This window comes from Myxocyprinus asiaticus, chromosome 47, assembly GCF_019703515.2.
Source record: "Myxocyprinus asiaticus isolate MX2 ecotype Aquarium Trade chromosome 47, UBuf_Myxa_2, whole genome shotgun sequence".
Classification (NCBI taxonomy): Eukaryota; Metazoa; Chordata; class Actinopteri; order Cypriniformes; family Catostomidae; genus Myxocyprinus; species Myxocyprinus asiaticus.
Window position 1 is genome coordinate 7,780,322 of NC_059390.1, and position 26,074 is coordinate 7,806,395.

Genomic DNA, 26,074 nt, shown 5'->3' on the forward strand with positions numbered 1-26,074 from the left:
GAGTTTGTCAGTGTTCCTGAATGTAGCTTTTTCTTATGCGGCCAGGCAAATGGTCTCATACAGTACAGACGCTTACTGCCTTTACATGCAAGAATATTGCATATCATCAGAATTTGATCATATTCGGAATTTGGAGTGTCTCACTTTATTAGAATATATATTTATCTGCGTGTGTTCAAGCAAAAATAATTCTTATATAAATAGATGGGTGAAAGCATCGTAGAAGTGGCCTACAGTTTTACCTTACACCCTACATCATGGCCTACATTTAGCTTTTTATTGCACTTTTGTGGCTGATTTTTAACTATATAAATTAGAATTGATGAGGCGATTCAGTAACTGCACAGTTACGAGGAATGGGCGATACCACTTTTCTGTAAAAGCACTATCAAGGCTCTATTAAATGTATTATTTATTTATTTATTTATTTTTAATTTCTGAGAGTAAAATGGGTAACTCTGGCCATTTAAAATTGTTACAAAACCATTATTCTTAAATTTGTAGCCCTAAACTGCAAATTGTCAGACATCTTTTTTTTTTTATGTGTTTTTAACCTATTAACATATTTTAATAAAAATGTATGTACAGTATGTGTGTGTGTGTGTGTGTGTGTGTGTATATACACACACACACACACACACTCTGGCGGCCAAAAGTTGTATGTATATACACTACCGTTCAAAAGTTTAGGGTCACTTACTTACTTTTTTTTTTATCTTCACATTTTAGAATAATAGTAAAGTCATCACAACTATGGAATAATAGAATTGGAAATATGGGAATTATGTTGTGACTAAAAAAATCCAAAATAAATCAAAACTGTGTTATATTTTTAGCATCTTCAAAGTGGCCACACTTTGCCTAGATTTTGCAGACATGTACTCTTGCCATTTTCTCAACCAACGTCCAACCAATTTAGTGGCTGATTTTCTTAATCATTTGTCCAAGTCAAGTTTTTGGTCAAATTTGTTTTTTTTTGTTTTTTTTTTAATAAAATGTTAGTTTTATAATTAAATAAATTAATATGGTGGCACAATTATATTTTTGTCTACAAAACTAATTTCAAACATTTAAGCATACGCCTTCAGATCAAAAGATTTTTAAGATCGTGAGAAACATTTCAGGCAAGTGACCCCAAACTTTTGAACGGTAGTGTGTGAGTGTGTGTGTGTATGTATGTATGTATATATATATACATCACACACAACTTGATGTGTGTTGAGAAAGGCGCTATACAAATCAAAATGACTCGACTATAATTACACTAAAGATGGAGCGTTTCACTCAGCATTTGACCACTGGATTAACAGAAATCATTTCACTTTTAAAGAGACACAGGAGAAAAAACCCCATTACTGTGCAATGTAAACTCTGCCTTCCCAAAGTTAATATCCTTTTGTCATCGTTTCCACCTGGTATTAAGATGCATTTTTGGTGATCCGATCACATGTGGTTAGCGCTAAATACAGGTCTAAACGGGGTCTAAAACGTTTTGTGATCGGACCAAAATTACCACATATGAATGTGGTCAAAAACACATATGACCGCATCACATTTGATGTGTAAACGCTAATCCGTCCTGTATGCATCCTGGCCGCAGTGAAGCGCCACCCCTCACCTGTCAATCAACCGCTGAGCTAAAACAAGTGTTTAAACTTTATTGGTTATGAGCGGTAACTAAATAACCATCCGTTCGGAAAATGTAAAAAAGTGGATATATACACAAGCATGAGCACTTCACAGATCTTCTTCAGTGTGTCTGATATCAACGTGCTGGGACACTTATGAGAAGCACGAACATTTGCAGCTCAGGTTAATGCAGGCAATCTACTTAAATAATGGACAATTCTGCTCGAAATGATGCGTTTGTGCTTGGATTAAATTTCAGCTGCATCTGGGAGAAATAGCGTGCTGTTTTTTCAGCATTTTCTTTGTCTTTTTGGACTTTGTTGCAGTTTATTATGCAGTAACACACTGACATCTCCAAATCCGAACACAAGTGGTCACAGGAGACGCATTTAAGCGACCAGGTGTAAACAGCGATGTGTCTCACCTGACCACATGTGATCGGATCACCAAATACGCATCTTAATACCAGGTGTAAACAGGGTCTTCCACTTCTGTCAGATCTAAAGAAGCATTTGATGGCTTGCTTGCATGTTTTCTTAACTTTACATTGCATTTCTAACTCCTGACAAACACATTTTAATTATATTTGAATTATCCTGTGTCATATAACCACGTGTCACTATGTATTTGGAAAGTGTTTGTCCATTAAACTCATCAAAATGCCCAAGTTTGTCATTTCATATTCACAATCTAATCCACACGTACTGTAAATGTTGAACCAATTGCATTGGCGCAGTAAAGTTAGTTTTAGTTTCATAAATTGCTTTTGTACTCTGCTTCAAAATTGTACATTAATGTGCTTTTGCGATAACATTTGAAACTGTTTTTTGTAAGACCACATTTGTTAAACAAACCCCGGATAACCTGTCCATAGTTCTAGAAGTTCTCCCATAAGAAATGCATGTTAATATTTTTCTAAATATGTATGTTTATGGTGTGAATTATTCCTATCAGTCAAAGTGTGTTTTTCTATTTCATTACCCTTTAAGTAACTTTTTGTTTCACTTATTAACAGATAAATAGTGAGTAAAGCACATACAAATTATCATGCTTTGATTCATTATTTAAATTTCCTTAAATGCAGTTAAGAAACATTATGTGAAAATGGTACAATATTATCCTACACAAATGCATGTGACATCAAATGAACAAAAGTTAGGTCAGAGGTAATCCAAAAGGAATCAGATTAGATGACCTAAAAATTATAATCTAAGAGATTACGTTACTAATTACAATTTTAGTAATGTAATTTGTAATCAGTACCAGATTACAATTCCGAAGTAATCTATCCAGCACTTATTATTAACATACATAATATGTATATATATTTTTGCTTATTGTAAAAAATACCAAGAGCAAGCATCTTCAGTATTGAAGAGAATATAAGCAAAACAGTCATTTCTAGTTATTTCTTAAAATAATTTGCCCACATACACACCTTTACACACATATACTGGTTTCCAAGTCCTCCTCTGAGGATGACAAGCTCTTGGCCGTCTGTGTGGAAACCTCCTCAACATCAGGTCGAGACTTTATATAAGCTAATTAGAGGGTCATAAACGTCACCTTCAAATATTATCCTTAAACACAAAAATCCTCTTTCACATACTGCCAATATGAGAGACCTGTGCACTAGTGCTTGAATGGGATTTAAAAAGAGATTTTTCTAACTTTTATTTGTTTTTGTGTTGCTGTCTTCTGCATTCTAGCATGTTATGCATACATACATGCACTTTCAAGCATATACATATGATGTAAATAGCACGGTGATCTTGTGTTCACTCACCTTGTAAAGCCTGCACTGTGTTTGTGTTTTAACAGCAGACATGCTTTTTCATCATAAGAAGACACCTGTGTCCTTTTAAAGGACTTTTATTAAAGAGGCATTACCGCAGGATTGACTCCTTTAATTATCTGGGGAAATAAATTTACTTTTCTTTAGAGCAGGTCCTTGACCCGGCACTTTAAATGGCCATAATGTCACTAATTAGTTTGATGACTTCAGCTTGATTGTGTTTCCATGTGTCCACACACACACTGCCTGTAATGAGACAGTATCCTGTTGTGATGTCATGGGGGAGCTTAAACAGAGCCTGCAGGTGTGAGTGTCTGAGACCTCAAAACACACACACGCACACACAAACTCATGACACTGCCTAGGCCATATTTGTATGGTGCCAGCCTGACTCTCTGAAGCGGCTTGTCCTTTAGAAAACTCTGGGGAGTTAGTTTAGGGGAACATGCATACACAACGTCTTTATGTCCATACAGAGCACAACACCATGCAAAACCCAAAGCTTGAAAAGAGATGCAGTGAAAGACAAAACAAAAGGATGGCAGTTCAGTGCTTCTAAGCAACAAAGGGTTCTTGTGACCACAAAAAAACAAAAAAATAACGAGAAATATCAGGTAATTTTTAATTAGTAATTTCAGTGACTGGAAAAGTCATGGAAATTAATGACATTTAACAAGACATTGAAAAGTCGTGGAAATTTCTAGTTTTTTTTTTTTTTTTTTTTCTGATCAAGTACTTCATATATTTATTTATATATTGTGTATATATATGTGTGTGTGTGTGTTTATGTGTGTGTGTGTGTGTGTGTGTGTGTGTATATATATATATATATACATACACATACACACACATACAGTACATACATACATTTGTCTTAAGATGGTTTTATATATATATATATATATATATATATATATATATATATATATATATATATATAGTTGAAGTGAGAAGTATATATACACCTTAGCCAAATACATTTAAATGTTTTTCAGAATTCCTGACATTTAATCGTAGAAAACATTCCTGTCTTAGGTCAGTTAGGATCACTATTTTAAGAATGTGAAATGTCAGAATAATAGTAGAGAGAATGATTTATTTCAGCTTTTATTTCTTTCATCACATTCCCAGTGGGTCAGAAGTTTACATACACTTTGTTAGCATTTGGTAGCATTGCCTTTAAATTGTTTAACTTGGTTCAAATGTTTTGGGTAGCTGTCCACAAGATTGTCACAATAAGTTGTTGGAATTTTGACCCATTCATCCAGACAGAACTGGTGTAACTGAGTCAGGTTTGTAGGCCTCCTTGCTTGCACACGCCTTTTCAGTTCTGCTCACAAATTTTCTATTGGATTTAGGTCAGGGCTTTGTGATGGCCACTCCAATACCTTGACTTCACTGTCCTCAAGCCATTTTGCCACAACTTTGGAGGTATGCTTGGGGTCATTGTCCATTTGGAAGACCCATTTGGGACCGAGTTTTAACTTCCTGGCTGATGTCTTGAGATGTTGCTTCAATATATCCACATAATTTTCCTTGTTCATGATGCCATCTATTTTGTGAAGTGCACCAGTCCCTCCTGCAGCAAAGCACCCCCACAACATAATGCTGCCACCCCCATGCTTCACGGTTGGGATGGCGTTCTTCGGCTTGCAAGCCTCACCCTCACCCATTTTCCTCCAAAAACAATGATGATCATTATGGCCAAATAGTTCAATTTTTAAGTGTGTGTGTATATATATATATATATATATATATATATATATATATATATATATATATATGTATGTATGTACGTATGTATGTATAAAATCAATATTGATTTGTTGATAAATGTATTCAAAGGAGTGTGTGTTTTTGTGCCCAAAGTTTGGACTTGGTGTGAATAGGCCTTTAATCTGATGTTCCAGATCAATTCAGACCTTTGGTCTTATCTCACCCTTGTCAAATTAGACTCCAGACCCCCTTGTTATGGCCACCCTCTAAAATCCTACTGTTTTTCTGTGCAGGCTCAGTTGGCTGTTGTCGAGGCCCAGGCAAATGCAGGGCTGTCAGAACGCATTACTACACTTGAGCTGGAGGTAGCGCGCTACAAGGAGGATTCTGGGAAGGCCCAGGCAGAAGTGGATCGGCTGCTGGAGATCCTCAGGGAGATGGAGAATGAAAAGAACGACAAGGACCGCAAGATCAGCGAGCTAGAGAGGTATACAAACACACACACACACACACACACACACACACACACACACTAAAGCATACGTGGGAAAATCATAAAGCTGCACTGATGGCACCAAACAGTATTTATTTATGTTTTTTTACTTTTTTATCCCCTTTTCTCCCAATATGGAATGCCCAATTCCCACTACTTAGTAGGTCCTCGTGTTGGCGTGGTTACTCACCTCAGTCCGGGTGGTGGAGGACAAGTCTCAGTTGCCTCCGCTTCTGAGACTGTCAATTCACGCATCTTATCATGTGCCTTGTGTATGACACTGCGGAGACTCCCAGCATGTGGAGGCTCATGCTACCCTCCGCGATCCACACATAACTTATCACGTGCCCCATTGAGAGTGAGAACCACTAATCACGACCACAAGGAGGTTACCCCATGTAACTCTACCCTCCCTAGCAACCGGGCCAATTTGTTTGCTCAGGAGACCTGGCTGGAGTCGCTCAGCACACCCTGGATTCGAACTCACGATTCCAGGGGTAGTAGTCAGCATCAATACTCGCTGAGCTACCCAGGCCCGGCACCAAACAGTATTGTAAAAATATTGTTGTCGGACATGTTTCCAAAACACCCCCCCCCATCTTCCATCGGTCAGATAACAGTTAGTCCCGGCACAAACTCCTGCCAATGGTTGAGCAAATGAGCACCACAGTCACAGTGTTTACAGTCATCAGGAGGTCAGCCTGCAACCACTTCAACTTGAAGTTCGAGACAGTACATGCAGCCTGTTTTTCACTTTGACTGGTTTCCAACCTCATTCTTTTATTTCAGTCACACTGCCATTTCATAGACCCACTGCAAAGTCTTATGACACAGATAAAGACTTTCAGTTTGTTTGTCTAAAGGGGCTTTCAGACCAAACACGTTCTTGCTCTAAAAAAAGCTAGATGCAACAAATAGAGTGAGACAAGTTTTTTTTTAAAGTTAAGGTTCTTTTTTATGTAACACGGCATCTAAAACCACAGCGCTCTTACGCAAGATGCTAGAAAATCTATCTAGCATGTTTACATAAAAAATAAATGGAAAACAGCGTGGACAGGTGCAAATACGCGCTCAATGTATACGGCCCTAAGAGAGTGTATGATTGTCAAAATGTGGAGCAGTCTGTATTCCTCTGCATGTTTGTTGTTACGCATGTTATCCTCAAGTTTTCTGTTTGTTTGTCTGTAATCACTACTGCTTTTACAAATCTATCCAAGCAACCCATTTAACTTAGTTCATTCTTTCATATTTGTGATCTGTGATTTCAGCAAATTTATTTTCCGTTCCCCATCTGCTGTTAAGCCTAATGCTTTGTCTTTTTCACATTGCTGGCTCTTTGCATACTGTAAGAGTGTGTGTGTGTATACTCCTACAAACAAAAAGCTGATCACCCGAAGCCAACATAGCAATCACAACATTAGTCCTGTCCAAGACTTGTGGTCTTGTGTCCTTGGTTTGCAGTTTTCTGAGGTACATAAGACTGTGAGGTGTCCTATTTTTCATTTTATGGTTCAAATGGGTGCACAGTGCCAGAGCCGTCAACAGAGCCAGGTTGTCCCAGGCGCTGTAATGAGGGGGGCCCACTGAGGTTCTCTGTGGTGCACCCTAATCATTGGGCCTGGGGGAGAGGTTGACCCACCCATAAATATTTTATCCTAGGAACAAATGCCCCCTATGCTCCCTCAATGTACCCTTTTGCTCAGCCCACACTGGTTTGAAATTCATAATTCTACTAGCTAACAGTCTGCTTGGCTTTACTTCTGCAAAGTGTGGGCTCAAAGGATGACCACAAGGTCTTGGAGAACAATTTGGGACAGGCCCATCTGCTTTAAAAAGGGGTGGTTGGGGTCCAGTGATGACCACCACCAACGAGAGCTGATGCTCCTTGTCTTATGTTACTTCTACTATCCCACTCCAGAATTCTGACTCTTTTTTTTTTCCCTCACCTACAAATTTGTGCTCTCTCTTTCTTGCATTCCTACACTTGCTGTATTTCAGTCATTCAGTCATCCTTTATCCTCTGTTTGTTTTGGAATGAGACCAGAGATGAGTTTTGAAACTTGTAGGAGATTTGGAGTGCAACTTCATTGTTGATTCCACATCATTTTAGGATGTTGGCATTCACACTGAGCACATCAAATAGATGCATTGCTGACGTAGGTTGTAGATTTTTTTCTAATCCCCAACACATTGCACTGACCCAAGATTATATTGCTCTTTGGGTACCACAGAGAGAGTAGAATTCACAGGCCTTTTCCTAAATGCTCACTTTATGTAGACTTATGGTTTCATGGCCTTCATTTCCGCCTGCCCGTGAAGTCCATAAGACCTTAGAGACTCCCATTTGTAAGGTGTCCCATTTGTAATTTTTTGGTTTAAAACACTGTTCACATGAATCCCCTTTACGCCCTTGATGTACCACCACCCACCAGTTTTTGCAACAGAACATCACCAAAGTGTGAACTTGTAGGCCCTCAAAGGGCAAGGGGGTGAGGGTGCCATTTGGGACAGGGCCATAGAGGACTTTGGTCCTCCAAGTGACCATCACGCAAAGGTCCCGAGGGTGAACTAACTGTGAACTATCAACATTAATTTTTGTAGGTAACTGATAGCTCCAAAATAAGTTATCGGTGCCAGTTAATTTTCAAGAATGATTAATCGGTCAACCTCTATCTTCAACATTACAGATATGTGTGTGTGAAGACCAAAGGCCAAATAGTGGGTGCTGTGATTGTTGAAAGTATGCTCCATGCCATTACTTCTCTACACATTGCACATTACTGCTCCATAATATTTGCAACCTGTTCTGTGGACATTATATAGAACACACCTTCTCCTACATGTCTGCTCCCCCCTGACACTTATGTTTCCCTTCTGTGTGTATTTGTCTGTGTTTCTGGATTTCTTGAGCTTTCTGTCAATGTGTGTTTGCCCTGGTGTAAACATCTGTGTTTTCGGGCTGTGTAATTGAACTAATTAATGGTAGGCAAAATACAGGCCTTCTCTCATCTTGGCTCACATAAATAAATAAAGGAGATAAATAATTTAAATAAGGCTTAAGCATAAACACAGGAATGTGAGGGAGAGTGAAAAAGAGAATCTGGCCCAGAGGTGAAGAGTCTTGGAGGTCACGGATGTTGATGTTGTGAACTGACAGTCATGTACTCCCTTTCACTCTCAATCGGACCTTTAACAGCTGCGTTTGGAGATGGTTCCTGAGTGCCAAGCTCCATAGAAGCCAACTAGGGATAGGTTGAGTTTGTGGAGATGTTAGGCAGACTACAAAGTCATATCGGTTTGGAATAAGGGTAAGTAAATGACAGATTTTCCATTTTTTAAGAACGATAAGTTGACTAGTTGTTCAAGCAACCCACGGATTAGTCAATTTTGAAAATGCAGTATGTAGTTTTGAACATCCCTAGAGCCTCCAAGCAAATAAATGCTTGCCAGGCTCTTGCTGTTGGATACTGGCAGCAATGCAGGCCGTGGAAGTGTTTTGAGGTGGATTTGTGATTCATAAATATTAATCTGACATTCAACATCTCTCTTGCTTTTTTAACAGATCTGTGTTAGGAGATGATTAGACTAAAACAAACTCCATATGCTTGACTCGATGCACGTTCATGTCGACAGCGAAAAGATTTCTGAAATAAACACCAGCCGCAGTTGCTAACGTGGTGCTCCGAGCTAATTACCACTCAGTGTCGGGTTATGCTCTTGAAGCACACCGGGGGAGTTCGGCTCTCAAAAAACTTCCATTGTTCTCCATGTCATAAACTCCTGGCACTTGATGGAAAGTTATTCAGACAAATCCTTTTCTTTTAGCACCTGCGTCTTTAATCAAGACGCGAGTGGCAGGTAGAAGCGGTGCGTTTCGTGAACCTCGGTTTGTCAGTCAGGATTACATTTCTCAGTCAGAAACATGGAAGCAAAGCATCTCTTCTTGCAGATCAATGGTGCAGAGGCAGACCTTGTTCAATAATGCCTACAAAGACACAGAAAAAATGTCAGAGGTTGAATTAGGGCACTGGGGTATTAATTTCATAAATTTGCCTGTAATTATGTCGGTTTGTTAAGCACACCGTTGAGATAGAGAGATAAAATATGAAAAAAGGGGGAAAAAGGGGGGAAAAGGAACAAAGAAAGCGAGGCAAACCAAAGGAAAAAAGACAAAACAAAAGCTCTATTTGTAAGGATAGTGGATTATTGAGTCTCAATAAATAACTTTCCTTTGCAATTAAGAAGCAATATACAGTTTTGCTCAAAAGTTTGCATTCCCTTGGAGAATTGGTAATATATGTACCATTTTTAAAGAAAACATGTGTGAGCAGGCAAAACACATTTCTTTTATTTCTTATGGGATTCATATTTTAGGGCTTTACTGGTTGTTTAGATCAGCATTACTATCAGAAATAATTAATAATTAGTTCTTTAGTTATTAATTAATATTTAAATTAATTCATTGAATCTAACTCATTAAACCCTCATTTGGGGCTCCAGTAAATGTAGTGCGCTACATTTAGGAGCGGGTTTGGTTATTAGCAATAATTAATAATTATCAAAGATAATTATTAATTATTAAAATCAATAGAACATTGATGAGAATCAATGTTAGCTTTTTTTAATCCTTTAAATCAACAATTATCAAAGATAATCACTAATCATTAACATCGATGAAACATTAATTAAAATTAACACTAGCTTATTGATCATTCAAATTCAACAATCATCAAAGATAATTATCAATTATCAATAATCAGTAGAATATTAGTAAGGATTAACATTGATGGGGCACCACCCTGGAATCAGGGACTAATAACCAGATAGTATAACAGTCTCAATATTAGATTGATTTCTTAGGAAAATCAACAACCGAAGAATATCGATTTTTGGGAAAAAAAACAATGAATGTAGGCTTGAATCCGAGCACTGACATCCCGTCAGCATGACACAGGTGTATGCAAAACAAACCAAAACACTTCTCTTTGTAATATAACAGTTTATTTATGCAGTAATATCAATTAATAATTAATACAATGCAGTCAATAAACTTCTGACTTACAACTACAAACTAAACAGTGATATGATTAGATATGGAAATCAAAATAATCCTATAACACATGAGGGTTTGTGCGTGAGAGTGTGTGTGTGTGTGTGTGTGTGTGTGTGTGTGTGTGTGTGTGTGTAATACGAGAGAGAGAGAGAGAATTAAGTGACGGCCCCAAAGCTGATTTCGCGATCGTGGGAGAGAAAGCAGCTGTTAGTTTATCACTCAGAGACGCGGTGGACGGCTCGTAAACAGTTCCGCGTTCTATGATTCTTTAATGGATAAACTCAGTTTGCCGGTCACCCATGATGGCTAAAATGCACAACAGTCCAATGTGGTTGGACCACAATACAGCAAATCAAATTCGTGATAATTAATACCCTGAGTATTAATAATGAGTGGACATGGCGGTCCATAAACTGTACAAGCAAAAACCTTGAAACACAAGAATAACACACTATAATATTCTGTCTCTGCCCAGACGTAAACCTCTTACTTGAATCGCATGAGGATGCAGGTGGAATGTGTGTTCATCCGTTCTTTAACTCAGACTCGGTTCCTCGAGGCTTGGGTGATGACGGGAGGCCGTTTCCTCGCTCTGTCGGTGGGCGGTACGGCTGCTGATTCTCGTTGGCTGGGGAGAAATCAGAAACGTCGACTTGACTGAAGATGGAAGAGAAATCTTTAATCTCTTCACTTCTGCAGGCAAATGGATGAAGATGCGAATTGCTCGGCGGTCTCCTTCGGATCCATTAGAGTGTTTGGTTGAACACAGAGTAATCTCAACTCGTCCAGCGAGATGGAGATTGTATGGCCACAGTTTCAAGTTGGATGTTACTTCCTTGTGCCACGAGACTGCACCTGAGAGCAGCGATGAGCTGCGTCTACCCATGGCGAGCAAAGTTGCTGGAAGCAAATCCCGGAAGCATTTCAGAGGTATTTCTATTCCTGATGATATCATGATTGAGATGCATTCTGTCGTGTGCCTCATCCAATAGGAGTTGAGAGTTCGATCCTTTAGTGAGCAAGGCTTCATGGGATTTGTAGTCTGTTTTGGACTCCCTTTGTTTGATTTTGGCACGGTTTTTATCAGTAAGATTTACGACTTGGTATGTGGGGGCTGAGTTAGGTTGTATGACTGTGTTAGGCCTGCCTTTGTCTTCTATCTGAATACATGAGGCCCAACAATATTCAACTGTAGGTTATAACAGAATGGCACAATCATAAAACAAAACATGGCAACAAAGAAAAAAATGAAATGACCCCTGTTCATAAGTCTGCATACCCTTAGTTCTTAATACTGTGTATTGCCCCCTTTAGCATCAATGACAGCGTGCAGTCTTTTGTAATAGTTGTTTATGAGGCCCCAAATTCTTGCAGGTTCTTGAGGCAAAATGCCTCCAGGTCATGCAAAGTCTTTGGTCGTCTTGCATGAACCGCACGTTTGAGATCTCCCCAGAGTGGCTCGATGATATTAAGGTCAGGAGACTGTGATGGCCACTCAAGAACCTTAACCTTTTTCTGCTGTAACCACTGGAGGGTCAACTTGGCCTTCTGCTTAGGGTCATTGTCTTGCTGGAAAGTCCAAGAGCGTCCCATACGCAGCTTTCGTGCAGAAGAATGCAAATTGTCTGCCAGTATTTTCTGATAACATGCTGCATTCATCTTGCCATCAATTTTCACAAGATTCCCATGCCTTTAGAGCTCACACCCCCCCAAAACATCAGTGAGCCACCAACATGCTTCACAGTGGGAATGGTATTCTTTTCACTATAGGCCTTGTTGACCCCCCTCCAAACATAGTGTCCATAAAGCTCTATTTTGGTCTCATAACTCCAAATTACAGTGTGCCAGAAGATGTGAGGCGTGTCAAGGTGTTTTTTTGTGGCATTGGTGCAGTAAAGTCTTCTTTCTGGCAACTTGACCATGCAGCTCATTTTTGTTCAAGTATCGTCGTATTGTGCTCCTTGAAACAACCACACCATCTTTTTCCAGAGCAGCCTGTATTTCTCCTGAGGTTACCTGTGGGTTTTTCTTTGTATCCCGAACAATTCTTCAGGCAGTTGTGGCTGAAATCTTTCTTGGTCTATCTGACCTTGGCTTGGTATCAAGAGATCCCCGAATTTTCCACTTCTTAATAAGTGATTGAACAGTACTGACTGGCATTTTCAAGGCTTTGGATATCTTTTTATATCCTTTTCCATCTTTATAAAGTTCCATTACCTTGTTACGCAGGTCTTTTGACAGCTCATTTCTGCTCCCCATGGCTCAGTATCTAGCCTGCTCAGTGCATCCACGTGAGAGCTAACAAAGTCATTGACAATTCATACACAGACACTAATTGCAATTTTAAAAAAAACAGGTGTGGGAAATGAAACTTTAATTGCCATTTAAACCTGTGTGTGTCACCTTGTGTGTCTGTAACAAGGCCAAACATTCAAGGGTATGTAAACTTTTGATCAGGGCCATTTGGGTGATTTCTGTTATCAGTATGATTTAAAAAGAAGCCAAACAACTATGTGATAATAAATGGCTTCATATGATCACTATCCTTAAATAAAAGACAGGTTTTTTTTTGTATGATCAGTCATATTTTCATAATCAATGCCAAAATTTCACAATTTCTGCCAGGGTATGCAAACTTTTGAGCACAACTGTGTGTGTGTGTGTGTGTGTGTGTGTATATATATATATATATATATATATATATATATATATATATATATATATATATATATATATAATATTATTATTATTATTATTATAATTTTTTTTTTTGCTTGAATTTATATGGCTGATATGTCAATGAACGACTGATGAAAGTGTCTTTCAACACTTTTTTGACAAGTCAAGTCAGTTTTATTTAGAACATGTCACAATATATATTGTTACTTTACAGTGAATAGTATCGTAATTTGTGTTGGATGGCATGTGGGTCTTTGTATGTCTTATTGACTGAATAACTTTCCATCTTTCTATGTCATACTGCTGCCACCATATTTTCACTGTGTGTGCAATTTTACATGACGAAGCGCATGCTCATACCTCAAGTTTGCAAGTTAACCCAACCCAATCAGTACATTTACATACAAAGTTAAAATCAAGCTACAAATTTCAAATATCAAATATTTGAAAGATGTCAGCTTAGGAAATGTTAAATACATGTTGCCCATCACTGCTGTCTTTCAAGGCCAATTGTGGTCCAATTAATGTCTATACATGCTGGACAAAGCTAAGCTAGGCTACAATCACATTATCTAGGTCTGTTAGTGCAACTTAGCAAAAATCGAACTGTTAAGATTTCATTCGGACTAAAGTGTTTACATGACATTTTAAAAGGACAAAGATTGAAGCTGAGCTACAATCGCATTATCTTGGTGTGTCAGTCAGACTTCGCATAAAACTGAATGGTACGATTTCAGTTGGACTAAATCATTTACATGACATTATAAAAAGATGAAGGACTGATCCGAACTGCAGTCACATTATCTAGGTTAGTCAATCCAACTTAGCAAAAATTTGACTGGTTTCAGTCGGAACAAAGTGTTCACATTTTTTTTTTTTTTTTTACAATTTATGTCTGACTGATATTGAAATTCAACATGCATGTAAACTTACTGACTCTTGTCTGTTTTCACCTTTCTTTCTCTTACTTTGTCTGCTGTTTATCTTTTCACTGGAACGGTGTGTCTTCCTCCCAGTGTGGCTTCAAGGTTAGTATGCCTACTTTCTTCGTCTGCTTTTTCTTGCCTCAAAACCCCACAGAATGAACCTGAAATAATTTGAAGGATAATTCTAAGGATCTAAGAATGTGTTTTGGGGGACCAGTGGGGGAAAACTGTATCCGCTAGTTGGGAAAATAATTCAGTGGTTGATTGTGGTGTAGTGGAGCCCTTGGGCGATGCACTTAACCCCAATTTGCTCTTGTTGCTTCCATCACTCCCCTTGGACTCCCTTCTAAAGTTTCTATGGAAAAAAAAGAGAAATTGCTCTGACCTGAATTGATTAAAGGTTCAAAAGAAGGAATGAGAAAATCTCAGAAGGTCAAGCAGGCACTACAAACAGAAGAGCTTGTCTTATTAATGCACGCCGTCTTACATGTGTGGTCTGCAGAGACTGAGCAAGCAGAAGAACAAAAGACCGTCTTTCCAAAGCTTCTATTGCATGCACATGAAAGATATGATGACTGAGGAAGAAAGAGTAAGGGGTTGTGGGAAAGGGAGAAAGCATCAGTTGCTCCTTACAGAACTTCTAATTGGAGCATAAAGAATCTCCATCACTCATTTCTTCTGAGTCGCGTTGAAAAGCTTGCTTCTTTCTGCCAGTGCATGACGGGGATCCCTTCCCACTCCAGCCACAATCTCAGCACTCAACTTGTTTATCATGGTTATTATTTTGCTTCTCTTTCTAGTTTGGTTTGGAGCAGAGACTTGTCAAGCTTTTCATTTTTTCTCCTGTTGTTACTACCATAGAAAACAAGCGTAATGTTACAGGAACGCTTGACAGAACTGTCATTCTCTCCCTCTCTCTCTCCCTCTCTTTCGCCCTCCCCCCTTTTCTCCTCTTTGTTTTTTTGCTTTTTTGATTTATTCTCTGGAACTCAGCAACACAACAAACAGGAACGATTTGATATCACCCCCAGATCAAGGGGTGAAGAGTAATGAAAAGGAATCTGTGTCATTCTGAAATGAAATTTCCCCAGTGTTACTCATTTGCTTCTGAGCTCCAGGGCCTTTTGATTTAGTCTACAAATGACAACAAATGTGATGTGTGCCGGTCCCTGAAGTATGGATGCCTTCTGCCTTCTCTTTTTCTCTTTCTCTTGTTCTCTGTCTCTGTCATTTTCTTTTTCTTCTGCTTTCTGTCTCATTCTCCTATCTCCCTCGACCTCTCTTTCTCATTCCCTTTTTACACTTCCTTTCTTGTTCTGTCTCATTCTATGTCTCTCTTCCTGTCTCTTTCTATTTCTTTTTGTTTTTTCTGTCGTCTTCTCTGTCTTGCAATCTGTCTTGTTCTCTATCTCTCTCATTTTCTGTCTTATTGTCTTTGCCTTGTTTTTGTTTCATTCTTTCTCTGTCTCATTCTTATTTTGTTTTGTTGTTTTGTTCTTTGTCTAATTCTGTCTTGTTTTCTTACTCTGTTTTATTCAGTCTCATTCTTTATCTAGTCCTGTCTCATTTTCTTTGTGTTTAGTTCTTATTCTTTTTCTCTTTTTCTGTCCCACTCTCTCACTTTGTCTCGTTCGATGTCTGTCTAATTCTGTCTCGTTCTCCATCTCTTTGTCTCTTTCTCTGTGTAATTTGTTTAAATTTTCTTTCTCTGTCTTGTTCTGTCTCGTTCTCTTTCTCTATTCTGTCTTGTTATTTCTCTGTTCTGTCTCATCCTCTTTCTCTGTCTAATTCTGTCTCCTCTTTTTCTGTCCCATTTTGTCATTCTTTTTCTGTCTCATGATGTCTCGTTCTTTCTGTTTTATTCTGTCTCGTTGGCTTTCTCTGTCTTATTCTGTCAAATTCTTTTTCTGTACCATTCTATCAAAAAAAAAAAAAAAAAAATGTTCTGTCTCATTTGGTCTCATTTTTCCCTCTGTCTTTTTCTATCTGGTTTACTTTATTTTATTGTCTCATTCTTTGTCTTGTTCTGTCTCGTCCTCTGTCTGTCTAGCTCTGTTTCGTTCTATCTTTTTCTGTCTCATTCTGTCTCGTTCAATCTCATTCGGTCTTCAACCTCCCCCACCCCATTCTTGTCTCATGTTCTTTCTTTCTTTTTTTCTTCTTTTTTTAACATTTTCTTTCTCTTCTTTTGTAACTGAAGTTAACAGTACCTATTCTTTTTCCTTCCATATGGAGATGCATATGGCTGTATTTCTTTAACTGTGTTCATTATGGTGGTAGGCTGTTCTGCTGTGGTCTGCTGTTAGTGTCAGTTCCTCCTAGAGTTGAAGGCCACAGCACCGCACAGACAGGGAGGTCTTTTTCTCTGGGCCTACAAATACCTGTATATGATATGTACGGCTTTGAGATCACCTCTGACTGACTCTGTGTGCTTTCCAGTTAGCTTTGGCTGGCCTTGCTTGAGGGCCGGCCACATGATTCGATTAGTCAAGGGTTGGAGGGAATCATCCCAAAAGACCGCACTATGCACCATACATTAGACAGATGTTGGTGTGCAGGATAGCACAAGACGTGGGGACACCCCAACATGTACCTGGCCACAGATCCTTCTCTTGGCAGCCTTAGAAGCCAAATTCTATTAGCCTTGAAAAGTTAGCGCTTACCACAGACAGAACTGTGAAAATGAGCCACGCTATCATGTAGAGACCTTACTGAGAGGCTCTGGCCAGCTCTCCTCCACCTGCTGCTAGAGAAATGGCCTCAGACGGCGAAGAACCCACAGTTCCTGCCTTGTATTAGTCCTGAGCAACAAACGCATTCTGAACAACGGGAAGGAGATATCCGGCCAATGTAAAGAGACAGATGACAGTAAAGGATGACTTTGAAAGGGATGGGGGAATGAAGTAAATGTGCACATTTAAACATTTTGTAAGCAATGCTTTGTTGTTTTCTCTTGGTAAAACAGGTCATGGTTGTGATAAACAGAAAGGTTTCTGTCCTAAGTTGACCCCATGCTATTTATTCAGTTTTTGTACTGTTAGTTTAAGCACACTCATGTGCAATTCTGTCAGCTCACTTGAGAGAAAAATAAAAATGACATCAAAAAGGCTTGGATGAAAATACTGCCCTGTAACCATCTCCAGTTTTGGGTCTTGCGCAGGCTGCTCATAAACACACATTGGCTCAGAGACATAAGAAGTCTTTCTGTTTTATACCCAGAACTCCTCGTAACGCCTTGATGGATTTATTTCTGCAATATTGATTTCCGTGAGCATTCATTTCAAAATCACACCCAATTTGATCATTTGGTCTTATTTTATGTTATTAGTGTCAGGTGCGTTTGAACCTTGGAATAACGTTTTCTTTAATGCCCGCCGGGCCTCATTTCTCCAGTTTTGTGACCATAGAGCGTAATTGTTTAAAAATGTAGTTTCATATTATTTTGGGAAAGGAAATGTTGAAAGAGCAAATGTTTTATACTCAATCATTTTGAGAACTTGCACACAAGAGGTGTTCCATTTGTCTTTGAATTGTTTTGTTTTCTTTTTCTTTTTATATTAATCAGCGAGGGTCTTTCAGTGGTGGTCATTGAACAACATTGTTTGCTTTTGCCCTGGACATGCGCCATGTGTTTGTCATAGGTTTGGGATGTCTGCAAGGCATCTGAGACATAATTTTTGCGAAGCCGGAAGGACTAACGCCAACTCAAGTGTTTGTGTTTTGAGAGGTGTTTACGAGATATACGTTTCAAAGGCTTCATTATGTATAAGTTTGAAACATTTTGATAGTAGAAAGTTAACAGACTTTCTGATGTTTGCTCACATGCTTCAGCCAATATCTTGAGAATTTCAAAAAGCTTTCAAGCTTTACCCTGTAAACATTGCCTGAAGCACACTTGGACATGAATTATTAATTTTGAGATCTGGACCAAAATAATAAATGAATACTTTTGATAACATTCCAGAGTTTGAGGACTATGAAAATAAGATTAATTAAAAAACATTAGGTTAGCCTGCAAAGTAGAAGAATTTTCTCCAAAGTACACACAAAGGTTTAATCAAGTAACCTTTTATGGGCATGCTTCTATTAATCTGTGTGTGTATATATAACACAAAATTGGCTTTTTTTTTTTTTATCATAGAGATGTTTACCTGTTTTTGCTTTTTTACTTTCACTCAAATTATTGTTGCTTCTCTCTTGTTGCCTAAAGCTACTTTGCCACACCAGTATTCTATTAAAGTTTTTTTGGTATTGATAATTTGGGCACTAAATGCTGCTTTTTGCCCACTGCAGAGAGGAGGACAATTGTTAAGAGGTTGTGTTTCTGATCCATAGGTTTCATTTTAAAACAAGGAAATTGTACATACTGACAAAGATTGAAAAAAGAAGGCACTCTCTCTGTCCTTTTAAATGTGGTCTCTAGCCTTGCACTCTGGCAACCTTGTGTAATTCAGTTCACTATACAGAGATGTGTGAGATTTTCTCCAAATTTCCCCTGTATTTTTTCTTGTTTTCTATATTTAGATCGATACACTTGTGCTAAGTGACAGAAAGTGAAGACACAAATACTAGAAGTTTTTCATCTTCTTCCTGGTTTGTCGTATACCCCTGTGCTCTGCATACATAAGTGTTATGTGATTTATGTGTAACTGTTATTGATTGTTGTTTATTTATTATTTTTTGCTACAGTTATTTGTTGGAAGTTATTGGCATATATGCAGTATGTGTCTTTAACCCAGAAACAAGTTTTGAGTTTTATGCACTGAAGTTGAAAGGAAAGCCTCAGTATAAAAAAAAAGAAAATAAATAATATATATATATATATATATATATAAAACAACAATATATATATATCTTATTTTGAATGTTTTTTGAATTGTATAAATCTGTCTTATTTTTAGCCTTTTTTCCACTATTATGGATAGGAAAAGTGAGAGAGGGCAGGAAATGGGAGTAGGATCGGGAAATGTTGCGAGCTAAATACAGTTGAAGTCAGAAGTTTACATACACCTTAGCCAGATACATTTAAACTCAGTTTTTCACAATTCCTGACATTTAATCGTAGAAAGCATTCCCTGTCTTATGTCAGTTAGGATCACTACTTTATTTTAAGAATGTGAAATGTCAATAATAGTAGAGAGAATTATTTATTTCAGCTTTTATTTCTTTCATCACATTCCAAGTGGGTCAGAAGTTTACATACACTTTGTTAGTATTTCGTAGCATTGCCTTTAAATTGTTTAGCTTGGGTCAAATGTTTTGGGTATCCTTCCACAAGCTTCTCACAATAAGTTGCTGGAATTTTGGCCCATTCCTCCAGACAGAACTGGTGTAACTGAGTCAGGTTTGTAGGCCTCCTTGCTCGCACACGCTTTTTCAGTTCTGCCCACAAATGTACTATCGGATTTAGGTCAGGGCTTTGTGATGGCCACTCCAATACCTTGACTTTATTGTCCATAAGCCATTTTGCCACACCTTTGGAGGTATGCTTGGGGTCATTGTCTATTTGGAAGACCCATTTGCAACCAAGCTTTTATTCCTGGCTGATGTCTTGAGATGTTGCTTCAATATATCCACATAATTTTCCTTCCTCATGGATCTGTTTTGTGAAGTGCACCAGTCCCTCCTGCAGCAAAGCACCCCCACAACATGATGCTGCCACCCCCATGCTTCACGGTTGGGATGGTGTTCTTCGGCTTGCAAGCCTCGTCCTTTTTCCTCCAAACATAATGATTGTCATTATGGCCAAACAGTTTGCTAATATGAAATCTGTGGAGTGGTTAAAAAAATTAGTTAATGACTTCAACCTAAGTGTATGTAAACTTCTGACTTCAACTGTACACCATTGTCATGCGATAACCGCTAGGCTTGGCTCCGACACTAATTGTTTTAATATTATAAATTAAGTCATTGGTTCACTGTATATTAATAGTAGGGCTGCATTGTAGGTTAAGAAATCTTTTTAATATTTAGTTAAATATGGAAATCTTTAAGGACAAAAATGAGAGCAGTGATTGGCTGGTAGTATCAGCCCAACAAATACTGAAGTGCATCATGCTTGTTCCTTTCCTCTAACAAGGTTTAAAAATAGTTTTCTTTGCTGTTAAATACACATAGAATATACTTTTGTGACTGGCGAATTAGATCGGAGTCAGATGTTGCCGTTCCTCTTTATTGTTATAGAAGAGTTTCCTCTGTGAACTCTACAGAATGGGGTTACCTATCCCATCACATCAGGCCTCAAATGGAGACGTATAAACATATAATCAAAACCCTGAATAAAGGCCTGGCGCACAAGACATAAAAACAGTCAGCTGCTTATTGGAAATGTAGCAGAGCCAAGCAGATGGCTTGGCCTCTTCTGGAAACACCAAATAGGAACATTCCAGTATATTTATGACCTGTTACACAAACTCCCATGTGCACACACACACACATACAAACACAATGTCTTTCTTTTTGCTTTGTTATAAAATATAGGATTGGATGTTGGTCATGTTATCTTCAAGATGATCTTTTGACAGCATAGCATTTTGCTGATTTTCCCAGAACCAGGTTCAACACAAAATGTATTTGTGGCCCTTTTATTAGGTTCTTTCATAGATGTCAAATAGGGCTGTAATTAGTACCAATGCAGAGTGCTGATTCAAGGGCCTAGTGTGTATTTGTTATAGAGATATCAGCCTCAAACTCAAATGTAGAAACTTCAATTCTGTTTGCGTTTGCAGAAATGTATGATTCTAACAAATATTGCATAGAACAGTTGGTGTAATAGTAGTAGGCCTTCCCTCTTTGTCGCCTACAGTCTGTCAACACGCCTTGCAATTCTGCATGGCTACGCGCTATGGTCTAACATTCAAGAGACATGCATTCCATCTGTACGGCCTGGCCTGGTACAGCAAAAAGAAAAAAGAAACCCTAGGAACCTTAAAAAAAAAAAAAAGATGGAAAGACACGCGTCAGCCATTCCTGTACAATAGATACAGTGAAGTCCACTAGTCAAAATGCTTCTATTTTTTTAAATAAATGTTTTTAATTAAAAATGATATTATTAGCATAACAAGTAGAGCCCAACCGATATGGTATTTTTGAGACCGATACCAATTTTAGAGGGGGAAAATTCACAGATTACTGATATGGTGGCCAGTATAGCTAATTTTTGAGATTGTGGATTGTGCAACGATTTTACACCGATATGACAAATATTTTTAAGCAAATATTTTTATTAAAGAATATTTGACATTATTATTATACATTGTCAACGAATTCTAGAAATGAACACTGACAAAATAAAGAATAAATAAAAATTCAATAAATAGTTAAATAAACATCAATACTGTATGTTTAGTATCAGTCAGTTGCTGACCATTTAAATAAAGAATAAATAAAAAAATCAAATAAATAGCTAAATAAACATCAGTAGTACTGTTTAGTATCAGTCAAATGCTGACTATTTTAATACTGCCAGTCAGTTTGGGGCAGGTTGTAAAACAAGAAGCATTTACACCTGCCGAGTCAAGACATAAACAGCGGGAGTGGTGTTACATCGTATTCTGCAATACAAGTTCAAGGAAACTTTCAACGGTGGAAAACGAGACTTTTAAATATTACATTTTGTAAATGCAATGACTGGAATTGTTTGGTTGAAGGGGGTATCAAACTGTGAATCCTGAATAAAACAGTTTGGCGAATACATGTTTACACATTAGCTTCCACTCAGCTGACAACAATGAAAGTAGTTATGTGATTAGCTAGTTAGCTATAAGCTCGTTGTCATGGAGAGTAAAAGATGGACTTTATTTACTTTCCAGCATTGCGTCTCACCAACTAGGTAACAACATAGTGTGAAATCAACACTCAACAGACACAATCCACCACCGCACCGTTGTCTACTGATCTGCAAAAAGATGCTCTGACAAACTATAGCTGGCTAACATTGCAAACAGATGTGATAAACATGAGTGACACGGTTGTCAGGGACATGGTTAACGTTATATTAGTTATATTGAAAAGGGAAAATTATGGGGTCATTGTTTATTAACTTTCCAGTATGCATTTCACAAACTAGTTAGCAACTTACCGAGGAGACACTGCTTAACTCTGCACTGTCTGCAGAACCACCGTCACCAGAACCACCGTCAGCTCAGCTCTGTAAACAATGGAGTCGGAGCGCACTCTGCTGAACAAACTATGTTATGACACCAATTCTAAAGCATTGTGTTCTGCATTATATGTTCTGAAAAAAAGTTTTCATATCTGCGCATATTGGTATATACGCCGATACCAATATATCTGTGAAAGGCTAATATCTAAATCGGTCGGGCACTAATAACAAGTAACATGAATTTCTCATGCACTCGAGCTGGCATAGACTCCACAAGTTAATGCAAAACCTGACAGTGTTCCAAAGAGCTACAGAAGCTAAGATGGTCAATGTCATAATTTACTTATTTGATTAGTGACCTAGAATTATAGCCAGATATATAAATATTGTCTTAAATATTAATTTTCTGTCATAACATTTCTTTATTTTAAAATTTTCAAAATAACCTGTTTATTCACAGGTTTAAGATTGGGAATCCCAGATTTTCAATGTGAACTCTGGCTTTTGAACCACACTGTATGTCATCAGGCTATATTTCAAGCCCTTTTTTAAATGTAATCACATGCAGGATATGAATTATATATATTTATAATTCAGATTTCACTAGGTAGAATGCTAATTTCTGGTATCAACAATTGAATTTCACCTAGTCAAAATGCTCAATTTTTGTATATTGGTAATTTGGTTTTCACTAGTGTCAATGTTTATTTCAGATATATCAAATGTTAATGTCACTAATAAGAAATATTAGTTACATAAAACTATAGTTTTATAGATTTACAGATATCATTTTTTTTTAATTTTTTTTATCAAAAGCATTTTTACTAGTTGTAGTTCAGTTTTTTATATCAGGAATGGACATTTGCTCTAGTAACAATGTAATTATTTATATCAAACATAATTTTTAATAGTAAGAAGTGCATTGCTGATATGTGAAACTGGAATTGCTTACAAAACAGGAACTTGTTAGGAATTAATTATAAATAACTAATTGCATTTTGAACAGAAGTGAACGGCAGATAATTGTGAAATTTTACTAGTGAAAATGCAACATTAAAAAACTATGTTGGATAACAATGTGTTTCTGCAAGTAATTACATAATTATTTGTCAAGAATTAAAGTTTACTTGTGAAAGTGAGCACTTTCTCTAGTTGAAATTTTATTCCTGATATCAAGACTTACCATTTTAACTTGTTAAAATTGATTTGTTTATCCATTATTCATATTCTGCATGAGATTAAATGTCGAAAGGACTTGTAATACAGACAAACCCCAGCTCAATGTATAGCAGCTGCTAGCTAATGAATGTACAGATAGATTTTGTGCTGGAATATGCATCTAGAGCCAGAAGACTATGGCTTTACTCTGGTACTTAAAACACAGAGACTCCACAGTGCTCGAACGGCTCATCTAGAAGAATGATCAGGTGAAAACAGTGTAGTGGCTTGGCCCGCTTTCTCCTTGCCTTGTTCGCCATCACCTTGCTCTAGCGTAGACCCCACTGGAAGTTCCCCCGACATATTTACGCTGCAGAGTTTGGTTTTCGGACTGCTTTTTAACCAGATAACAATGTACACTTACCAGGCAGCACCTTGGTGCCACTTTCCTGGCACTCACAGACGTGGCTTGTCATATCCCATAAGCCCCCATAATAATTCTTCCATTACCTTCCCGTATTGTGTGTCTTGGGTACTGCTCTGTGGTGTCAAGAGGGGATGGGGGAGATCATTCCAGAACGCAGTGTTATTACTCATTTAAGACATTGGTGTTGTCGTATTCAACGATACATCTGTTCTGCAGGGTAGATGATGGGTGAGGCACACTTTTTTTTGTTGTTGTTGATCAAGTCAAGATGGTTACTGGTAGCCGATCCTGGCTGCCACGCTGTCAATACGCAATCCAGTCGTGGTGGACACGTCAACAGGAGAACTAGTGCAGCAGACGCGCATTTTAATGCTTGTTGATGCGAATGACCATGGAATCTGGGCCTGTTTGTTATGACATTGCTCAGAAATGAAATCTGCTAAAATTTTCTTTTTATTTATTTATTCTGTTTTGCTATTGCTTTGTGTTCCTGTGGGATTTCTTACCACAGCAAATGGAGAAGGGTGTGGGTTGGTGGAGGATAATGAGAAAAATCCCAGAGCTAAGGAGCAAACATACTGCCTCACATTTGCAACATAGCTTGATCCGTGGAGATCGTTGCTGATCCCTTTTGTTATCATTTATGATAAGCTAGATCGCTTTTGGCTACTCTCATTGTCCTTGCTGTTCATATTTGACTGTGTGTACAGTGTAAGTGTGAGAGAAAAAAAAAAAAAAGGAATAAACTTTACAACGTAATCTTGTTGCCTTGGGATGATATTTATCATTATTTTTGTGGACCGTTAGCATTAGTGATTATGTTGAAGGTTTGTAGGCTAAATTTAGAATGAAATACTAATGAACTGCTTTCTGCATACTATGCAGTATGCACTGTGTAGTGTGTAAAACAGTATGCTATGATAGTCGTTGCAAAAAATAGTATGCTTATTGTGGTAACATGACCTCCTACATTGAATTTTTTATTTAACAATTGACGTCCTCGGAAATATCATAATTTTTTTAAGGTTATTTTTAATCCGAGAAGGTTGTTCAGTGAATAGCATAGTGGAACACTGCTGTGCGGTGTGTGTTCTTGTTTGTTTGCTGAACATTTTATCGGAGTCTGCAAACGTTTTTGTATTTTCTGTGCTGATATCAGGAGGTAAATCTGGAATTCTGTGGAAACAATTTAAACACTGTTAATTGTGTTTAGCCAAAATATTTAAGAAATGAACATGCTAGAGGAGTGGAATCTGTTGAACTTTGTGAACAGTTGTTTGAATTCCCCATATTGCATACTGCATACTACTTTTTTTCAAAACTACTAGATATGATGCCATTTTCAATAAAACATAGTAGAGATTTTTAAATGCATAATTCGTCATGTCCATCATCTTTTCTCTCTCACCATATTTCATACTGTACATATACGTATATACAGTATATATTGTCCATTCCCCTCTCTGTCCATCTGTGAATGTCTGACTGAAGTCTGTTGGTGTCACTGTAGGCAGATGAAAGACCAAAGCAAGAAAGTGGCCAACCTGAAGCACAAGGAGCAGGTGGAGAAAAACAAGAATGCTCAGCTTATGGAAGAGGCTCGGAAACGAGAGGACAACATCAGCGAGAGCTCTCAACAGGTCAAGGTAAAGTACAAATAATGTTTAATATATGGATAGTTGATATCAAATATTTTTGGAAAGTCGACTTGTCCTGTGGTGTGACATGCTGTACTCATTCAAAACTGTTTGAAACAGAACTCTTTTATAAATATTTATGCATGCAGCTTTAATGACCTCATTAATTGAGAGACTACATGGAACATTTGTACTTATAAAAATTAATTTTTGTGCAGCTGAATAAATGTTATTCAAAATAAAAAGTATTTTAATAATTACTTATAATTATCTGTCATCTAGCCATGTGTGCATATAGCTACCAAAAATGATAGACTGCACTGAAATAGCTTAACACAGTTTGGGCATTTGGTTTCTGTTTTAAATTAAGTTTCTAAATTAATGCATAAATAAATGTCGAGCTGTTTATATTTACACCCTGGTTCGAAAATAATGTTTCAAGTGTTTCAAACAAGCC

The 26,074-nt window shown here is 37.7% G+C and overlaps 1 protein-coding gene across 2 annotated transcripts in view; it reads left to right on the plus strand.

Moving 5' to 3' along the window:
• LOC127436651 (ELKS/Rab6-interacting/CAST family member 1-like) overlaps nucleotides 1-26,074 on the plus strand; it is a 300,135-nt gene that overhangs the window by 88,912 nt on the left and 185,149 nt on the right. For both annotated transcript variants that reach the window (XM_051690929.1, XM_051690930.1), the window contains 2 exons: nucleotides 5,434-5,627; nucleotides 25,491-25,626. In XM_051690929.1, the coding sequence (XP_051546889.1) occupies nucleotides 5,434-5,627; nucleotides 25,491-25,626 (330 nt within the window). The remainder of the gene's footprint in view (nucleotides 1-5,433; nucleotides 5,628-25,490; nucleotides 25,627-26,074) is intronic.